This window comes from Pocillopora damicornis, chromosome 13 (assembly GCF_964200805.1).
Source record: "Pocillopora damicornis chromosome 13, jaPocDami1.2, whole genome shotgun sequence".
NCBI classification, from domain to species: Eukaryota; Metazoa; Cnidaria; class Anthozoa; order Scleractinia; family Pocilloporidae; genus Pocillopora; species Pocillopora damicornis.
In genome coordinates, this window is record NC_142682.1 from 3816993 (window position 1) to 3835988 (window position 18996).

At 40.4% G+C, this 18996-nt stretch overlaps 2 protein-coding genes across 2 annotated transcripts; one reads left to right on the forward strand and one right to left on the reverse strand.

Moving 5' to 3' along the window:
• Positions 1-1923: 1923 nt before the first annotated feature.
• On the reverse strand, positions 1924-12833 carry LOC113678108 (cubilin). The gene is made up of 10 exons (XM_089191213.1): positions 12648-12833; positions 11503-11538; positions 10197-10565; positions 8957-9310; positions 8117-8479; positions 6635-7018; positions 4969-5730; positions 4019-4399; positions 3069-3443; positions 1924-2644 (listed from the first exon to the last, which is right to left on the reverse strand). Exons 1-10 carry the CDS (start codon positions 12661-12663, stop codon positions 2445-2447), a joined length of 3240 nt encoding a protein of 1079 aa, XP_089047339.1. The 5' UTR covers positions 12664-12833; the 3' UTR covers positions 1924-2444.
• Positions 12834-13593: 760 nt separating this feature from the next.
• LOC113678111 (beta-2 adrenergic receptor) lies at positions 13594-15542 on the forward strand. Its single transcript, XM_027194980.2, has one exon. The coding sequence runs from the start codon at positions 14484-14486 to the stop codon at positions 15486-15488; it is 1005 nt and encodes a 334-aa protein (XP_027050781.2). The 5' UTR covers positions 13594-14483; the 3' UTR covers positions 15489-15542.
• The last annotated feature ends 3454 nt before the right edge of the window (positions 15543-18996 follow it).

An 18996-nucleotide genomic window follows, 5' to 3' on the forward strand; every position in this document is an offset into this window, starting at 1 on the left:
TCCTTTGTTCTAGCCAGCTTAATGCTGAGCTTAAGTGCTGTATTTCGATGTAAATTGCAACCCGCAATTTATTATGTTCTTTCTACAAATTTTGACAAATATATTGAAATAAACTGTCCCTGTGCCTAGTATTACCAAGTCAGGATGCTTTTGACACAGTGCGCATATCGGTTCATACGTAACATCTGCATCGGTCTGTAAATTTTTTCCAGGCTTTATAATTCTTGCACTAAACGTGCCAAAGAAAGAAAATATAGTGGAATCCAATACAGCGTCCACGGCATCGACGACACCCGGGAATCAGTAGATGTTGCTAAGATACAGACTGGTATGCTAGATATGACCTCATCAGTAAACAGAAGAATCACATGATTTTCGAAGCGAGGTCACGCAATGCAGCCAAAGGGCTAAGACAACTTTCCGATATAAAGTATCTATAGCAACTACTACTCAAAAGGGTAACAAATCAGCGTGACACACGCGATTGACATGCGCACACTCTGATATAGCTTCTACGATTATCGTGTGTGCGAGTGGCTACAGCGTCCCGTTTTAATGATTCTGTGTGCAAATTAATATTACCACAATAAGTTTGGAGGTTTCTTCTTGCTAACGTTCAAATAATTTTTAATCAACCACTCACAAAGAGCTATAAATTTTAGATCTGTAGCCACAGTTTGCCCTGCCATGTTCCATGTAATACAAGTTTTGTTGCAGAACACCTTATCGCCGACTTTAACGAGTTTAGACAATTTTTTTAATCGAGAACTTGCCTTCATTGTAGGTCTGTTTGATTTTGTGCTGTTTTCGCAAGCCCTCGCGGTATTTCGAAGTATATTTTGTTTCCAAAAACTTGCCACGGTTCGATGTACAGTGGATTAAGCAGTCACTATGGGGAACGACAGGGTGACCGCTAGTCACAGGTTGACCGCCAAATACAGATTCCACAGAATAGAGGTGAATATTACAGTATTGATATGGAGAAAATTTCGTGGCTTTTAAAACCGACCGCTTAATACAGGGTGACCGCTCAATACAGTACCGATTGATGCAGGTCCACTGTGTATAACCTTACGTTTGGTCACAAGTGATGGAAAATATAATACTTCGACAGAAAAGCGCGCCATTGCGGCACTACAGTGTCAACGTTATGGAAAAAGTTACTTCTCCCACATCCATTTACTGAAGATGTAATGAATCTGAGAATAAGATGAGTATTTACCATTTTTTATTGATGCAAATTAACAGATGAGAGTGCTCTTTGATTGAGTGTCGAAAACTAGCCTGTTCCAACTGTTAAGTTAATAAAACGCAGCGAAATAGTAGCTATAGTAGCGAAGGGGTAAAAAAGCAAGAGGTTTGGGCCGGGTAAAGAACGCGACCCGACCCAAGCCTCCCTCGTTTTCAACTACCGTGCTTCGTTTTACTGATTGAACGCCTGGAACGAGTTTCTCAATGGGGTACGGGTATCGGCCAACGGTTAAAATTTTGGCCATTTTACGGCTAATGGTTAATATCATTCCATTGTTGTCATCGGAAGTTTTATTTACGGTCAACTTTTTCACGACTACCTGTCAAATTGTCAATTTTTACGCCAAACAGCTAAATTTTTAAGACTTTTTATGGTTATCGTTTCACCCCATCGAGACACTCTGGTTCAGGCTGGTCGAAAACTAAAATCAACCTTATCTCAATAGCCAATCAGAACAAAGAAAAATATCACAAGGAGCCAATGAGGAACCGAAGAATAAACACGCAAACTGCGTGAAGCGCGGGAAAACGCGTGTAACCAAGCCAAGAGTCTTTTTACTTTTGTATCTGATTAGTTTATAGCGTTCTGCTAGTTTTCGCCACCAGTCACAAAGCAACGTAGAGTAAAACCAAAGCTATCCCGTAATACTTTTGACTTAATTAAAAATGCTCTAGTGTTTCACCTTTAATATGTTAAAAGAATCGCCCCGGAAATCCTCGTTGTTAATGAAATAAATAATCATATAATAACATAAGGCAGTTGGTAGATTAATATCAGAAACAAATTCATTAAGTTAAATTCGTTGATTCAATGATTGACCTCAATGACTGACCTCAATTGAGATTAAACTCAAGTTTGAACGTTCTCTAAAGTGTTAATTCTGAAATATAGCTATGAAGAATTTACTTCATCTGTTCGGGTTTCGGTCCGAACGAGAGCCAGGGAACTGACCCAGTTCTCCCCGATTGATTCTGAATATGTCAAACCTGCGCAATTTCAGTACAAGCCGGTAGTTACTATGATCATCGATGAGGTCATGAACATTTTCCCTTGTAGCTCTGAAATTTGGCAAAGAGCAGGTAACAGTTTTAACTCTCATAATCGAGAGAGCAGATCAGTAAGACAAGCTAGGGTTGTTTATTTTAAGGTGGCTTGATAGCTCTTTGAGTTATAAAGATCACTGTGCAGGTTTTCATGAACTGCCTGTCTGGTTCCTGATACCTTCCCCATCAGTTCCAGCGTTGACTATGCCTTGCATAGCTAAAACGTTTTCGGGTTGCGATTGGTTATGCCTCCTATTGCAACAACGGCAAGAACCGGCAACTATAGTACACAGCAAAGACAGTGCTCCAACACAAATCCCGACGATCTTAAGAATTTTAAGGGTTTGATCTGACAGGAAATAGGAAAAAGCAGAAAAATGGTTAGCTAGAACAGCAAAGGAGCGTGAAAGCAATTTACGTCACCAGAGCATCCTATGAGCTTTGAAAGGTTGCACCATAAGTCTGCTTTGTCGATGAACGTAAATTACAGACTTGTTCGCCGTAAGATGGCAAAACGCATCGGCTCATGCAATCATTATTTCACGCAACACGCACAAAACAAGCAAATGCCCGCACAGGCACGTGACAATAAACCACACGCTCCCACGCCAAAAGAAAGCTTCTTCCCAGCGGCACATTACCTAACACTAACTGATGCTGATGACACACAACGAGCTAAAAATCGTGATGCACGTGCAAAGCTACCCGTGCACACACATTCAATATCTTTCCTGCCTTTCCTATTGCAAATTGATCTCAGGATATTCACCTACCCTTTTTTATTTTGTAGGCGGCTTTGAACCCAGGATATTTCAACTTGCCACTCGATTTAAAAGCCACACGCAAGTTCCAAGAATCCGAGGTTATCTTCGAGGGTTTCTCTGCTCCACAGTACTTTCCAACAAGGTCGCTGGTGCTGAACATTCCATCTCGCACTTCTACATAATCCTCAGAACAGTCACTAGTCCGGGACACATTGAAAAACTCGAAAGACAATATAATTTTGGAATTAGTGTCTACACTGATAGACCAGATGCATTCTACAGAGTCGTCAGACGGCAGAGGGTAGTTGTAACTGGCCAGAGTTCCTGTCTCAGACTTCAATTTGATGTTTAAGTCCTTCGCTGTGCATGAAAACGGAGCTGGTACTACAAGAAAACGAGATGAAGACATAGAATTATGTAAATTCGACTTTTTAAAGTGAAAGATGTTTTTAGTAAAAATGCCTTCAGTCGAAAAATAAGTCAACACCTTCAAATCTACAATGCGAAGTTGACAAACAGCTTCAACTGTGGTTGTCGCTAAAAAGAAAAATCAATTGTGTCCAGCCTGCGTTTTTTATAGTTCTTAGAATTGTAACGTCGTAAGACAGTGGCCAGATTGTTAACCAAGATTGAGAATGGCGGCAACCACAGTAACAAAACTAAGTAAATTTGAAGACAATTTTCTCAGCGTAAGTTCGCTCTAAGGAATCTCAAAAAGCTGTTGGGGGTTATGATTTTACATAAACTTTTCTGTGGCGGAAATAGCAAAATTTTTCCCGGTTTCTGAAGTGCACGTTACCTTTAGAAACTTGGATTATTCCGTGTACCCTTAAAAGAGTTGAAATCGCGATTCGGATACGTTTTCTTTCGATCTTGAGGATGGACAGTGGCTTATTCATTTTCTCTTACCATGGTTACCTCTCATTCAATTACAACAACAATATTAAAAAAAAACTTACATTGGCCGACCATCTCGAAGAAAGCATTGAATCCCGTCCCGTACAACAATTCATCTTTGTCAGAATGGAACCGAATCCAGAGATGACGACCGCTGGAGAATACCGATCTTTCAAAGGAGCTCCCGCAAAAATTCTCAAGTAAGTCACTGGAGGATTTCTGGCCATCTCGAATTTCCAAAGTCGTCTGCTTACAAACATGTGCCAGGAAAAAAGAGGTTATTCTCAACTTGACAAAATGGCCTTCGGGGACCGTTATGATCCACGTGCACGTCATGTTGTTAGGAAATGTCTCCGGATACAGCGGGGAAAATAATCTTCCAGTTTTCCCGTTAAGAGAGATGACATTATTTATTCCTTGAGTTTTACATGGGCCCATGGCGGCTGAAATGATAAAAGAGAGCTTTAACCATTTTGGTTTATTTTCTCTTGATCCTAGAACACAGCGGTCGAACGTCTGCGCATATGCGAACGCAATGACCAGGTCTCACACGAGTAACACCACACACCACTCAAGCCAATAAGTCACGGTGTTTTAAAATTAAGCATACAACGTTTTTTGGTAAAGCTCAAAACAGAGTAGTGAATCAACAGGGTATCTTGAATCAGCTTTGTGTTCGAAAAGTCTTGAGTTTTCCTTTTCTGTACTTTTGTTTCCATTTACAGATTTCTATGAAAGTTTCAAATCTTATTTCGCTTTCTGCGAGACAGCGGTTCTTTCATATGTTTTCCTTTGAAATTTTTCGCGGAAAATGGGAGCGCGGGCGGCCAAAATTGATCCCCTTGCGCATGGCCGCTGTGTTTGTTCATAAGCCTTTACATCACTCTGCATACAATTGTTTCGTTTGATTCGCGATTTGGTTTGCATGAAATTTTCAGACCAAAGTTTTAAAGTAATATTAAAGCAAAGCTGAATTAATTTGGACACCTGATCAAAAGTGTACTCTACTTACGATCAGGAACTGCTTTAAAGCTTGCATGGAATCCTGGGTATCTTCCTGAGCTGTCCGCCACAAAGTCCACTCTGACTATAGAACGGTTGGACTGGATAACTCTGGGTACTGATGCACCGCAAAATCTTCCAAGTAACTCAGTAACTGACCAAACTGAGTTTCCTTGTTTGATGTCGACGTGGTCTGCAGAACAGCCTGGGGATTCCTGAAGCTCAAATGTATGAAAAGTCAAATTCACGAGAAATCCAACTGGAACTCGAATAATCCAGGAGCATTTGACACCATTGGAGTAAGAACGAGGGAACTGGTGACTAGCAAATTCACCAAAACTGTCTCCTAATTTGGTTGGAATGCCATAAATGTCTAATTTACCACAAGCGTATTTAGCAGGGATAGCCTTAACGGTTTCGTATGTCGCCAAAAACCCTGCGGAAGCTGAGGTATTCAGGAGATTTACATGCGTAACAAGTAGACTGCTTCCTCGCGAGTACACTTCAAAGTCACCAGAAGTTATATCGCAGAATTTTCCGAGGGGAATCTTTGTGGAATTTGTCGTATCAAAAATCTCCACATAACTCTGAGTACAACGCGTTGATAACGACAGAAACGTCAGTTTTATTAAATTCCCTTCGGGTACAGATATATTCCAATTACATCGGCCTTTTCCAGGATAGAGAGGGAAGCCAGGAGTTGCAAACGTCATTCCCTCTGCCGCCATGTGTACAGTGCTGTTGTTGCTTGGGATGCAAACCCCTGATGAAGCTGTAAAGGTCAAACGAAATATAGAATTGGAAATGGTTCCGTGAAACCAGAACTAAGAAACAAAATTAACACCCACATCTCGATGAACTCAAATGTAATTGCAACATGCGCATATACACGCACAGGAATAAAAACAGGCTAAAAAGACGATTTTCGCTTCCCAATGCTAAGGTAACGACGGAGTTAAAAGTTCCTTCCATAACGAAGTTTAATCGCTCGTAGCTCAATGTAGTCCGTTCCGATGTGAACTGCGACGTTTCAACTGCCTACTGCGAGTCTTTTCGCAAAGGAAAAAGAAAACAATTAAAAACGGCGGATAAAGCTTCGTTACTAAAGTACCAAATGATCAATAATCCCAACCATTTTTACAACTGATTAAAATATCCTTTTATTGTTACCGCAGTTAAATAGTCGTAGGTGAGTATAGGTTATAAAAGAGGAACCTTCCACAAAGCGGTAGCCTTAAAAACCAGATGAGACGCCTTTGAAAAGATTGATTCAAAATGAACTTGAAATTTGTGGTTTTTGCGACTGGCTCGATGTCAATTCGTGAACAGCATCACACATTCTCCTCAAGCTTAACACATCATGAGGTCGTCAGGTCCTAAGTTGCTTAAGACATAAAACATTTGTTGTTGGGGTTCTCGTTCTTATAATGTGGTAAAATTGGTTTTGTCACGCTAATGTTTGGCTGAAGCCAACCTCTTTAAAGTACTAGGTTTTTAACGCACGTGCAGAGCTTTTGTTGTGTTTATTTGATGAAATCCTTTGCTTCAACACGGTCTAGATGTCGCCGCCGCCCTGGTTTTCCTACAAAGTCAGCGCTTGGGAAGCGTTTTGAGTCACATTAAGTTTCTTCCTCCACACATTACATATTGCGTGACATTCCAACCTTCGTTCTCACCTGCTGGTATGGTCGTGTAGTTAGCATTGAATCCACCACGTCCGGGATTAAAGCCATACGACTGCGGACCTTCAATACCAATCTCGTTTGTCATTGAGTAAAGTAGAAACGATGCTTTCAGTCCACAGAGAAGCGTTTGCGTTGGATTTCTTTTATTTATTGCAAAGAAAATAGTCAAACATGTTCTAGAAGACGGAAGCCGGAAGGATAGGAAATCCACTCGTACAATATTTCCAACAGGCGCTAGTATTTTCCAGAAACACTGTTTCATCAATTCCTGCGGGTAGCTGGATGGATACCCAGGGGTTGTTATGACACCCGAAGGACTCTTCAATACAATATTCCTATTTTCATCCAAGGAGTTCATCGATGAACAGGCGTGAGCTACAGATATAATGATGGAAAGAATATCATAAAAAATTCGTTCACCTGGGTTGAACTGCTTCTCACGAAAGCGATACCTGTTGTGCTGAAGGTTTATGAAAGGGTATGGATAAAAAAAAATAATAAGAAGGGCTATCTACCTCTTAAAATACGTAAGATAAATAACGTTAGATTGAATCGACAAGATACCAGAATGGCTACATAGACCTTTCAAGAGATACGTTTCCTGAGATCAAGTGAGGAACAAGCCAGAAGACTACCTCACATGAGCCTAATTTCAATGAGAAATATGAAATAGACTGAAACTGATAATGTCTTATCACCACCTTGTCAGAGTGTATAGAAAAAAATTATTACGTCACAGGTAAGCGGCCACATTGCTAAGCAAAAATACAAAATGGCGGCGCCCACAGCCCAATTTCTAGTATCTTTGTAGACTGTTTGGAAAAGGTTAGGCGACATTCTGTAGTTTCAACTGACTCGGTCATTGGCATGATTTTATATCAACTTTCCAATGGTTGCGATAAAAATTATGTGGTTTCCGGAACATCATTCCCCTTAAAGAGAAGACGACCAGACTGACGCGCACGTTTAACGCGTGCGCAGTCAGACATTTTGAAGTAATTTTACGCAAGTAAAAGCAACCATCGCAGTAAGGTCTTTATGAGGGACTAGTCTCTAAAATTGATATTCTCTTGGTCCTAAACACCTTCCATATACTGGGATAACGCTTTAATGCAACTGTATCGAGGTTACGATCCACAGGATAATTTGGTTTAATCAACTAAGTTAATAAAGTAGATTAACCACCGTAAAGAGTTTCTAAAGCTGAAGTTTCAAGCGTAAGCCATCCGTTTCTCGAAATGTCAGCTTCAGAAACTTTCTACAGTAGGCAATTTACACTATCACCTCAGTTGATACGACCAAATTATCTTATTTTATCCCCCACTGATGCAGCACCAAAGTTTCTTTAAAAACCTACCCTCTTTACGTTCCATAAGATTTGCCAGGAGCAGCCCCAACGACCACGCCCTCCCTTTTCATCCACCCATCCCCCATTCAAAGTTCCTCAAAAATAAAATTGCCCCGTATACATACCTAGAGAGATGGCAGAATACGATGCATAAAATTCTTCCTCTACGTCAGTCGTTTTAACTTTACTTTCGAACACGATGTACAAACGGCGAAACTTGGAATATATAGTAGTTGATTCAGAACGTAAGGGTAGACGTGCAGTGAAACGGGCGATGAGGCTGATCACAGAGCCCTCTACATCATAAATCTCTACGCTGTCCAAGTAGAGTTTGTACGTGAGACGCAGTACCACGGTGTGGTTTTCAGGCGCCGTGATGTACCATCCACAAGTTGTGTTTAAGCGATAGCCAAAAGGCAAGGAGGGACTGGAGAAGTTATGTTCCACAGGCGACAGAGGAGCATTCAATGTGGAGTTCAATGTACATACTGGAAAGAATGATTATCGTAAACGCTTTAACAATTCCCTGTCAAGAGCTCCAATTTCCGATCAAGCCCCTCCCGGGTCCGAGTTTGAGGTTTTCAATACTCCATGTTGCAAAGACGCCTCTTTCTCTAATAAGCCTCCTTCTCCCTTTCACCAAGGTAAACATTATATTACTGTTCTAAATTTGCTTAAATCTCAGTAAAAAGTATCTAAAAGCCTTAGTAAGTTCTCTATATGTTTAAATTGTTGTAGGGTTTTCAACCGGAGATACACATATTATTCACAGTATTCATCAATATTACTGGAATTAGCTCGTTGTATCGGTGTTTTAGTTATGTAGGGGTCTTACATTTCGGGATTATATAAAGGGTGTAGGGTCTAGCAGGAGCACCCACAAGAAAACGTTCCCCAACCCCTCCTTTATACAAACCCACACTCATCGAGTGTCCTTTAAATCTTAAGTTGCCCCGTATACATACTTGGAGTGACGGCAGAGTACGATGCATAAAATCCTTCATCTGTGTCAATCTTACTTTCGAACAAGATGTACAAACGGCGGAAATTGGAATATATAGTGGCTTGGTACAAATGTCCTGGCACACGTCCAGTAAAATGGGCGAGGAGGCTGATCACGGAGCTCTCCACGTAATAAACCTTTACGCTATCCATGGATAGCTTATATTTCAGATGCAGCACCACGGTGTAGTTCTCAGGCGCCGTGATGTACCATCCACATGTCGCGTGTAAGCGATGACCAAGAGGCCAATAGGGGCTAGAAATGTTATGTGCCACAGGCGACAGAGGAGCATTCAATGTGCTGTTGAATGGACACTCTATAGAGGAAGATTATCGTAAAGACTTTGATAACTCCCGGTAAAAGATTCAAGTTTTCTAATTAGCAATCCCCGGCCAGAGGTTGAACTGAGTTCCCAATAAGCCCCCCGCCCCACCTCGTCCAAAGCTCAAGTTTCTACCATGCCACCCTTATTTCTCCCGTCTAGAAAAATCTCTAGTATTGTTATACTAGTCTCATTGTAGAAATTATCTGAAATCCTTTATAAGTTTCTCTACGTGTTTTGAAAGTTATGAGTTATTCAGCCAGTGAAATGCACACTATACCCAATATTGATCAATGACTCACATTTTGGCTCTCATCAATGACTTTCCAAAAAGCTCTTCTTTCTAACAGGCCCTTTTTTCTCCAAAACTCCTCATTCTCTAATAAGCTTCCTCTCTTAAAAAGCCCCCCCCCCCCCCTGTAATGAGCCCACCCTCTCTTGGAAGCCCCACTCTCTATTGAATCGCCTGTTTAGAAAGCCCCCCCCTCCAGTGAGCCCCCTTCTCTAAAAGCCCCCCTTTCTAAAAAGCCCCCCTCTTTAAAATGCTCTCCTCTCTCCCCGTTCCCTGGAGCCCCCAAACCTCTGAAAATCCTAAATTGTAAGGTTTATTCAGAACATTATCCGTACTCAGAACCGTGCGAATTGCATGAATCTCGAATGCAGTTTACCCCCTATATTAAAGTACAAATGGGTTGAAAAGACCTACCTACCGAGCTACAATATTGGAAAGTTCTTTAACTGAAGTCCTTTCAGTTTAAGAAAAACCAGGTTCCGGGAACTAGGCTCGACAAAATTAGACCGGTTTACTTATCACGACGATTGCATCAACGTTACAACGAATTTGAAATCATTTTCATTTCTATAATTAAGATCCTTTTACCTTCAAATGGTATGGCCTGGTAAGAGATACGAAATCCGCCGTAAGAGTCAAGAGGTCCCTTTTTCGCCTCGATCCACACACTTCGGCCACTCGACGAGAACTTTTTAGTGCTAAAGGTAATATTCAGGCAGTATTCTGCTATTATGCTACTTGACTCGCTCGGCCCGTCGTGTATCTTTAGGTACATATCGCCACATGGCTTATGAAATAAGAAGATTCCCGCGTCAATGCTGAGCACCTTACCAACTGGTGCCGTGATGTTCCATTGGCAAGTAGAATTAAACGGAAGCAAAAAAGTACCATTTTCAAGTGAGCGGCTGTCTTCTGTGGCCAATAAAGTGACAGTCGAGCTCTGATTGGCAGTACAACCTGAAAAATGGAACGTTAAATTCATGGAAATATCATTCCCAGTCTCGAGTAAAAAATATTGTTCAGCTCCTTTTCCGCAGTAAGATGTCTTACAGGAAGTACGGTTTGGAGAAAGATGTCTTTCGTCTTGTCACGAGCGTGGGACAAAGAAAAAAATTCTGAGTCCCCATGGGGAATCGAACCTCAGACCTTCGGAGACTCCACGGTGAGCGACTTCTATTACGAAGTTCATATGACACGCGTCCTGCATACTGCTGGGATCAGCAATGTCGATAGCGTCATGTTTGTAGATAGAATAATAGAGATGGTAAATTTTGAGCTCGGTAGAGAAATAGAAAAAGATGCGTGGGACTAGGAAAGAATTCTGAGTCCCCATGACAAATCGAACGGTTTGTTTGCCTTCTCCTCTGCTGCTTTCAGTCTGGACTTGCGCAGAAATCAATCAAAAGCCAGTTGTCAAAATTTAAGAATGCGATTAAGCCGCTGACAAGGAGCCTGTAAGACTTGGGGCTCGAGATTGCTTCCTCCCTCTCCCAAATTTCCGGACCGATCCATTGCATGTAACGTCCTTCGCGACTGGTTTGCTGCCCAGTGGCCCAACAAAAAGAGGTAAGACAAACATTCATTCAGAGCATGTCGCTGATCTCATGGAAACCAAATCTCGAACCAAACAGGTAACTACTTCCTCCCTACCCTCCCCCCTCCCCCTTTAATATCACCCTGAGTTCGCAGTTCACAGCTGATTACATCATTCGGGTGGCGAAATGTCAGACGGGCCTGTCGAAGTGAATGGCAACGATTGCTCTCGTTTCATTGATCCATCTAAACAAGACCCAAGAGTGATTTATTTTAAGATTGTAAATATAACAGATTTTCGCAACAGTGTCATAAATACAACAATTGTTTCTGTTTTGCTGACTCCATATCTTAAAAATACCTTCAGCAGCCAGTGCTTTGAGCAGCAACAATAAACCTGATAAAGAAAATGATGATTATTTCAATTATTACGATAAATGTCTCAGATATTATGCCATGTATAGATCGAACTATCAAAAACTGGCTATAAATCAGAGGAATGTAATCAGGTCAGCACCAATACACCCGCTAAGCAGTGCTTGCGAAGACGAAACCATAATATTTCATTAATTGACAACGTACGCCAAGTTAATTTAGTTACGTTAGTTAAAGTTGTTTCTTCTACGTGAAAAACTAACCTGAACGCCACGTTTACAGTATTTTTGCACGCAGAAGAAACTCGGATAAAATGTTAGGTTGGTGAGACGGAACCGAAGAAACAGAAGGTTGGCGAAAAATTACACGGGTTTCAAGGCATCGACTTAAAAAAATTATGCTACGTTTAAGTAACAGTAACTAACTCCTGTGAAGCGTTAAGTAATAAGACAGCAACTCACAAATTCGTCTGTTTGCCACTCTCTTTGGTTCAAAAATAAAATAAAACCATGACTTCAAACACGTTATATCATAACATTCAAAGCGAAATACGACTGGGATTGAGATGACCTGGGGTAGCCATTTTGTTGTGGTAATAAATTTTTAAAATATTCTTCACTCCTTTCATTATACATTTGTTTGTGTCACATCAAGTCTTTCTTAGAGATAGCGTACATTGAACATCAGGCACATTCGATATGTATGGTCTCCAGAACAGAATGTATCAATTTCCTAATTTTTGGGAAAGCATCTTTCAATCGCCAGAAAATGACAGACCAGCCTTTTCTCAGATTGAAAGCGCATAATACATCTTCGTCTTGTACAAACAAATAAAGGTACGGACGCCTGAACTAACGGTTTGCAATTTCACACAGTCAGAGCATTGAAATCTCTGATGTTAGCGATTGATTATAAGAAAGGCGAAATCTCAATTCGCGGCGTTCTCTAAGTTTCATTCCGATGAAATTGACGCCGGACAAAGTAAATATATATCAGGTGATAAAGTAAACGAAGAGCGCGTGCATTTTTTTTTAATATTCTAACACCTTGCATAAGTGCACTGCGGGTGTTCAGAAAACCTAACATTTAGGAACGAGCGCAACTTCGCTGGCTTTATCAAATAAAACTTACCAAAGTAAGGAATCATCCTTTATCCTTCCTCGAGGGCAAGCCCTCTACTTCGTAAATTCTGCAAATGAACGGCTTATCTCTCGTCTGTCAAGCGTACGTGTCAAGCGATGTCAAAGATAGAATTATGTATTTAAAGTAACGCCATGCAGTCAGTCACGGTTTCGTCACAGCTAAAATGTAGCCAAACTGTGGGACAAATTAAAGGAAAATAGTTTGAGCTATCGCACGTTGTACTGATTTACAGTCAAGTTCAACTTCATTTTCATTCAGTTATAATGGATGTTAAGCTGTACCGCAGCCTGATGTCAGAAATAAGACAAGAATAAAACTTATCAGTTCGAAATTTGGTTCTGATTGGCTAATGGATCTAGCTTGCCCCGTCCTCACCATGCACAAAAGAGAAAACATGTGGTGTAGGACACACCTAATCAACTAAGGTTTCTGTTCGAAATATCTCGGGGTTTCCCTTTTTGTTTCTTATGTTTTCCCTCGAAATTTCGCGTTGAAACTTGGCGTGTGACCAGTCATAGCTGATCCCATCACGCATACCCTACGTTTGACCGCTGTGTCTTGTTTGCGCCCGCAGGAGCTAATCCTTTGGGATTTTCAAGGATGACTTAGCAGTGGCAAGAATCTGTCGTTTGCATGAAGAGTCTCACTCATTTTTATTTCGATTGTAGGAGGCTGTAAACGGACTTTGTTTGCATGTCTTTCTTTCTTGTCCATTTACAATGTCCACCGGTTCGAAACTGTAAAATCTGTAGAATGTACGCGAATAAAGCCTCTAAGGTTGGATCCATATTAGAGAAGGTTTCTTTAAAAGGTTTTTGTGTTTACTGCACCATTTTTAAGGAAATGCGAATGGTAATTTCCACTGAATTGAAATAAAACATATTCAGTGTCTCTTCGAAATACACCATTGATTTCATTGTGTACGTACCCCTACCTGAAATATATGGCGGGGAAATTTTAATTGTAGGAAGTTTCGAAAAGAGTATTTTGCACAATTGTACATTTTCAGTGTACACTTTTTTAAAACCGGCCCTCGCTTCCTCTGGATCGACACAATTTCCTCGGTCTTACATTTAACACGTTTTACCATTTATTAGCAAAAAAAATTTGAATTTCATCGGCTGAGTGAAACTGTTATTTAGTCCTCAATTGATTAAAATAATAAAAGGCACTCCATTATTTTTCACTTTCAAATAACTTTAGCTTAATAACCACCAAATGCGATAAACTAAACCTTACTGCTTATCATGTTGGAATCGTTAAATTTATCTTGAATAAATTACCAAGGACATTATGAAATTTTGAAAAATGCTGGAGTGTTTTCTTTATCCATCTGTTTTTTTTATGCGATGCACCTTCTTACGCGATAAGAACATCTCTCTAACCTTTCTTTGTTGGTTTTTTCGTGTTTCTTAATTTTTGCAATTAAGCGTGGTGACGTGGATAGTTTTTAAGATTATCTAGTCTTAGTAGGGGTTCGAAACTCCATTCAGAGACCATGCTAAGTGCAGTATAAACGAGTCATAAATAGGCTACAACGAAAGCGTGCGAGTTTGCATGTGAGGTACTGTTGGCAGGGACCACTGTCAGCGCGCATTCAAGTGAAGATTCCTTCAATCACGAAAAGTTGTCGGCCACAGATACGCTTGTAAATGCAAGGCGGAATCAAAAAGTCAAGTTATGTCATGGCTGGATGGACGATGGTACATGTAACTACAGACGACGTTATGTTGTGAATCAGACGTCAAAGGCTAGTAATTAGGGACTTCTATTTGAAAACGATTAAGTGCAAGATTTTTTGTCTACAATCGAAACCTCTCATGAATGTTTGTTTGTTGCAAGATGAACTCAAGTGAAAAGTTCTGCGTCGATTCTACTTTATCAAACGAATTGGCACGTTTCAAACTAACACCAACCATCTATAACATCTTGGTAGGTGTATGCGTCACAAATGGTCTCTTATCGCCAATCGCAGTGGCAGGAAATGGTCTCGTTCTTGCTGTTATTCTGAAGTTTCCAAGTCTTCAAACTAACTCGAATCTTCTGATATTTTCGCTTGCTACAACAGACATTCTCGTCGGTGCGGTGGTACAGCCCTCGTTCATTGTGTACATCGTTAGTAAATTAAGATTGGACTTCTCCTGCATGGCTTTTATGTCGTACTTATATACCGAGATCTTCAGTCTCGGGCTGTCTATTTTAATGTTAACCCTCGTGTGCTGCGATAGATACTTTGCTATAGTTTTTCCATACAAGTACATCACTCGCGCCACGAAGAAACGAGTCATAAAAACTGTGGTTATTTTCTGGGGCTCGTGGTTTCTGTTCAACGTTATATGCAGAGCAGTGAGAGTGAAAAACGACGAGTTCTTTTCACCCGTTGCCTCCGTTGTGATCGCAGTTACTTTCAGTTTGAACATCGTTTTGAACTTCAAAATTTTCCGCATCGTGAGACTTCACAAACGACAGATTCTTTCCCACAACCAAGTCATCATTGACTTTAAGACACGAGAAAATCCTGAGGGACAAGGTAAGACGGGAAGCGACAACCCACGGACCCGTTCACAAGACACACGCATGGCTGTCACAGTGTTGTTAATTTCCGGGGTACTCATTATCTGTTATTTACCTCTTATGTTGACTTCGGTGGCGGATATGATAGTAGACAGAGATGATATCTTCGATCACGTTATTTATCCATTAGCAGAGACTGTAGCATTTCTTAATTCTTCTTTAAATCCGTTTCTCTATTGTCTGCGGTTCAAGGAGCTAAGACACAAAGTGAGTCAGCTTTTAAGGATTTCGACCGCCTCCAATGAAAACAAATGAATTTATTAAAGGCAGAAATGCATGTAAAATAAAAAAAATTGGGCATCAGTGTAATCTGTGAAGCTTTTATGTGATAACTTTTCACCCGTTACATCCGTTGTGATCGCAGTCATTTTCAGTTTGCACATTGTTTTGAACTTCAAAATTTTCCGCAAACTCGTTGTCAAGCTTCCTTTTCTTGTCGCTCCCGTAGAGAGAGAAATACCTTGGGGGTATCTCTTTGTCGTCACAGGAAGCGGGATAAATTGACAAAAACCTACGTAGTTTTCTATTTTTTAAGCAATGTCTATTTTTTCGGACTCCGTTAGCAGTAAATACTACCTAAAAACCTAATCCTTACCCCAAAAGTTTTGCCAAAGAAGCTTGCGCTAAGAAACCACCTGGCACACCCAGAGAGCCAGTCAAAACAAAGCATTCGCTTTATCTTGCTCACCTGAGGAGTTAGCGATAAAACTCCTTACGAAAATGTATTGGTAAACTTCATGTAAACATACACCAGGAACTATAGGCGGCCCATAAGGAACCTTCTCTAGAACTTTTTCATAGATTACATAAACTAATTTTAACACATTTCTCTCCATTTCTTTTCCAAAATACCAAACCGTTTCGTTAGCCCATAACATTAGGATAACACACATATTTTTGAATAGCCATTCCGAACTCTGATTGTATTCGTTCAAGGGTTTTTAAACCAGTTTACACTCACTTTACTTGGTTCGTTTTACTGCTTAATAGTCTCGTACCCAGACCTTCCACGGCCCAGCGGTTGTTACAATTAAACGGTAGTAACTGTGTGCGAGATTAACTGCTAACAATGCTTCTCACCATAAAATTAAAAAGATTTCCTAAGAATTCTTGGAAATAAAAATTTACTTGGTTTGAGGGTGCAAAAACAAAGTAAAACGTGTTTAGAGGTAACTTCAAGTCATTCACGATTGGCGTTGGTCAGTCGACACGACGAGGACACTTAGTGGTCTGTTATACCACCTATTTAGAACAGAAGAAATGCCTTAGCTTAGCTTTCAGTAAATGAGTTTCATGTTAAGGGAGCGTGAAAGGTCAAGAACGAAAATAACTTTATTCTACTTAGCTTAGAAACTGCATAGTGGCATTTTTTGCGTACCTGAAAACAGTACGCGAACATAACCCGAAAAGAGGAGCTATTTAGACCTCAGAAACGGTTGCGTGACTTCGGTTTTCTTTACAGAGAAGAGAGCAGAATTTTGCGTTCCCACCGTCTGTGAGTTTTTGAAAGCAGCAATGTCCTTTATTTTAGGTGGGTAAAAACACTGTTTATGATTTTAGATAACTACCGTAGAATCTATCATAGTAACCTTTCATATAAATGACATTTCTTTGCTCGGATTCACATGCCACGACAGCTGAATTGGCGGCTGTGGGTACTTTCTTGTTTACATGTCTTTTAGTTAAGAGGATCCCAGATTTTCTCGCATGAAATAACCCCGATTAAACGGAAGTAGACGAGAGATTATATCTCTCATAGTTACTGAATTTTATGGAAGTAATCTTATTAGCAAATACGCGAACTTTTACACGTCCTCTCCGCAAGATTTTGTACAAAACAATACTTCACAGGTAATTTTAGAGTTGAGTTGAAAACGTAAATTTACCACCGTAAAGAGTTTAGAGGCCGACGTTTCGAGCGTTAGCCCTTCGTCAGAGCGATTGGGGGAATTGTGGGTTGTGTGTGGGTTTGTATGCAGAAAATGGAGCCGTGCTATTGGTGGGAAAATGGTGACAAGTAAACAAGAATAAATTAGTTGAATGAAAAGGGCTCGCTGATACCGTCAGGATTAAGAGTGCCGATTTGGAAGATAAATTTTTGTTCTATTGTTTTGCGGCCTTCTGAATTACCTAGATGCAGGGAAAGGCTGCAAACTGCCATATCTCGGGTAGAGTGATTAGAGAGATTTGAGTGTCTAGCGACTGGTTTGGATGCGTCCTTGTCATTTCTTTCTATGTCTTGAAGGTGTTCTTGAGATTGGTCACCTAGTTGTCTTCCTGTTTCACTAATGTATTACTTATTGCAGTAAGTGCAAGTTATGCAGTAAATGATATTGGCAGAGGTATGTGTAAAGCGATCAGTGATCATAATGGATCTTGTTATAAATTAAAGGACAAGTTTTGCATTGTGAGCAAGTGCATTTGACAGTTGCAGACTGGTCGCTGGTTTGAAATGAACTTCTGACCAACAAGTTGCCGATGTTTTTGTCGCATTTGAGTGAAATTATTGGAGGTTGCGAAAAGATAGTACCAGTCTCTGAGTTGTTTTGAAGTAATTTAAAGTTTTTTTAAGAATGATAGATTTAACTGCGTGGTGTGAGGGTGAAATGTAAGAGTGCATGGAATGCAGTCAGTGTTTTCCTTCTCAGCCATTTGTAGTGCTGACTGTTGAGCAATTTGTTGTGCACAATGGTGGCCTGCTTGAACGACAGAAACAGGATAGCCACGTTTATTGAAAAACTGGCCCATTGCCTCTGATTTTTTCAGAAAAATCAGAGTTGTCACTACATAAATGACAAAGTTCAAGAAACTGTGAAAAAGGTGTAAAATTATTGACAAGTGATGGATGTGAAAATGAATACAACAAGTAACTATGTGAATCTGTAGGTTTGTAGTGAACACTTATGCTTAAACCATTGCGTTCAATTGAAATTTTGGTGTCTAGAAAAGCCAAAGAAGTGTTGGAAATTTCTCAGGGATATTTAAGAGCTGGGTCAAAGGGACTGACGGCAGCTATGAATTGAGTGAGCTCCTCTCTGGTAGAGGAGGTAGCACCGATGCAGTAGAGGAGGAAGTGCCAACCACTCTTCAGGAGGGTGCTTGGCATTATAAAAAGTCTAAAAAAAGGCAGAGACATAGTTATTAGAGTGGCCATCAAAGATGGCGCAGTTTTTGTTTGACAGGCTAAAAAGCTCTGCGGCAACTTTCTGACACCTCCTCTACCAGTGAGGAGGATAACGAAGAGATAAAACCAGAGATGGGATGAGAACACATCCAAATCCAGAGATGGGATGAGAACACATCCAAATCAGTCGCTAGACACTTTAATCTCCCTAAATCATTCCAAACAACGTATGGCAGTTTGCGGTCTCTTCCTACATCTAGGCAGTTCAGAAGGCCAAAAGACACTAGAGCAAAAATTTATTTTCTAAATCGGCACTCTTAATCCCCACAGTGTCAATAAGTGCTTTTCATTCAACTAATTTATTCTTGTTTTCTTGTTTCCATATTCCCACCAATAGTATAGCTCCATTTTCTACATATAAATCCACACACAACCCACAATTCCTCCAATTCTTCTGACCAAGGGCTTACAGTTGAAACATCAGCCTTTAAACTATTTACGGTGGTCAATTTTTTAACTCAGTTGTCAACATTAAATTACCTGTTATACTCTTCCACCAACACAGCACCACAGTTTCTTTAGAAACTTACCCCCTTTAATACCTCACAGAGGCTTGCTGGGTGTTTTATATTCATGATA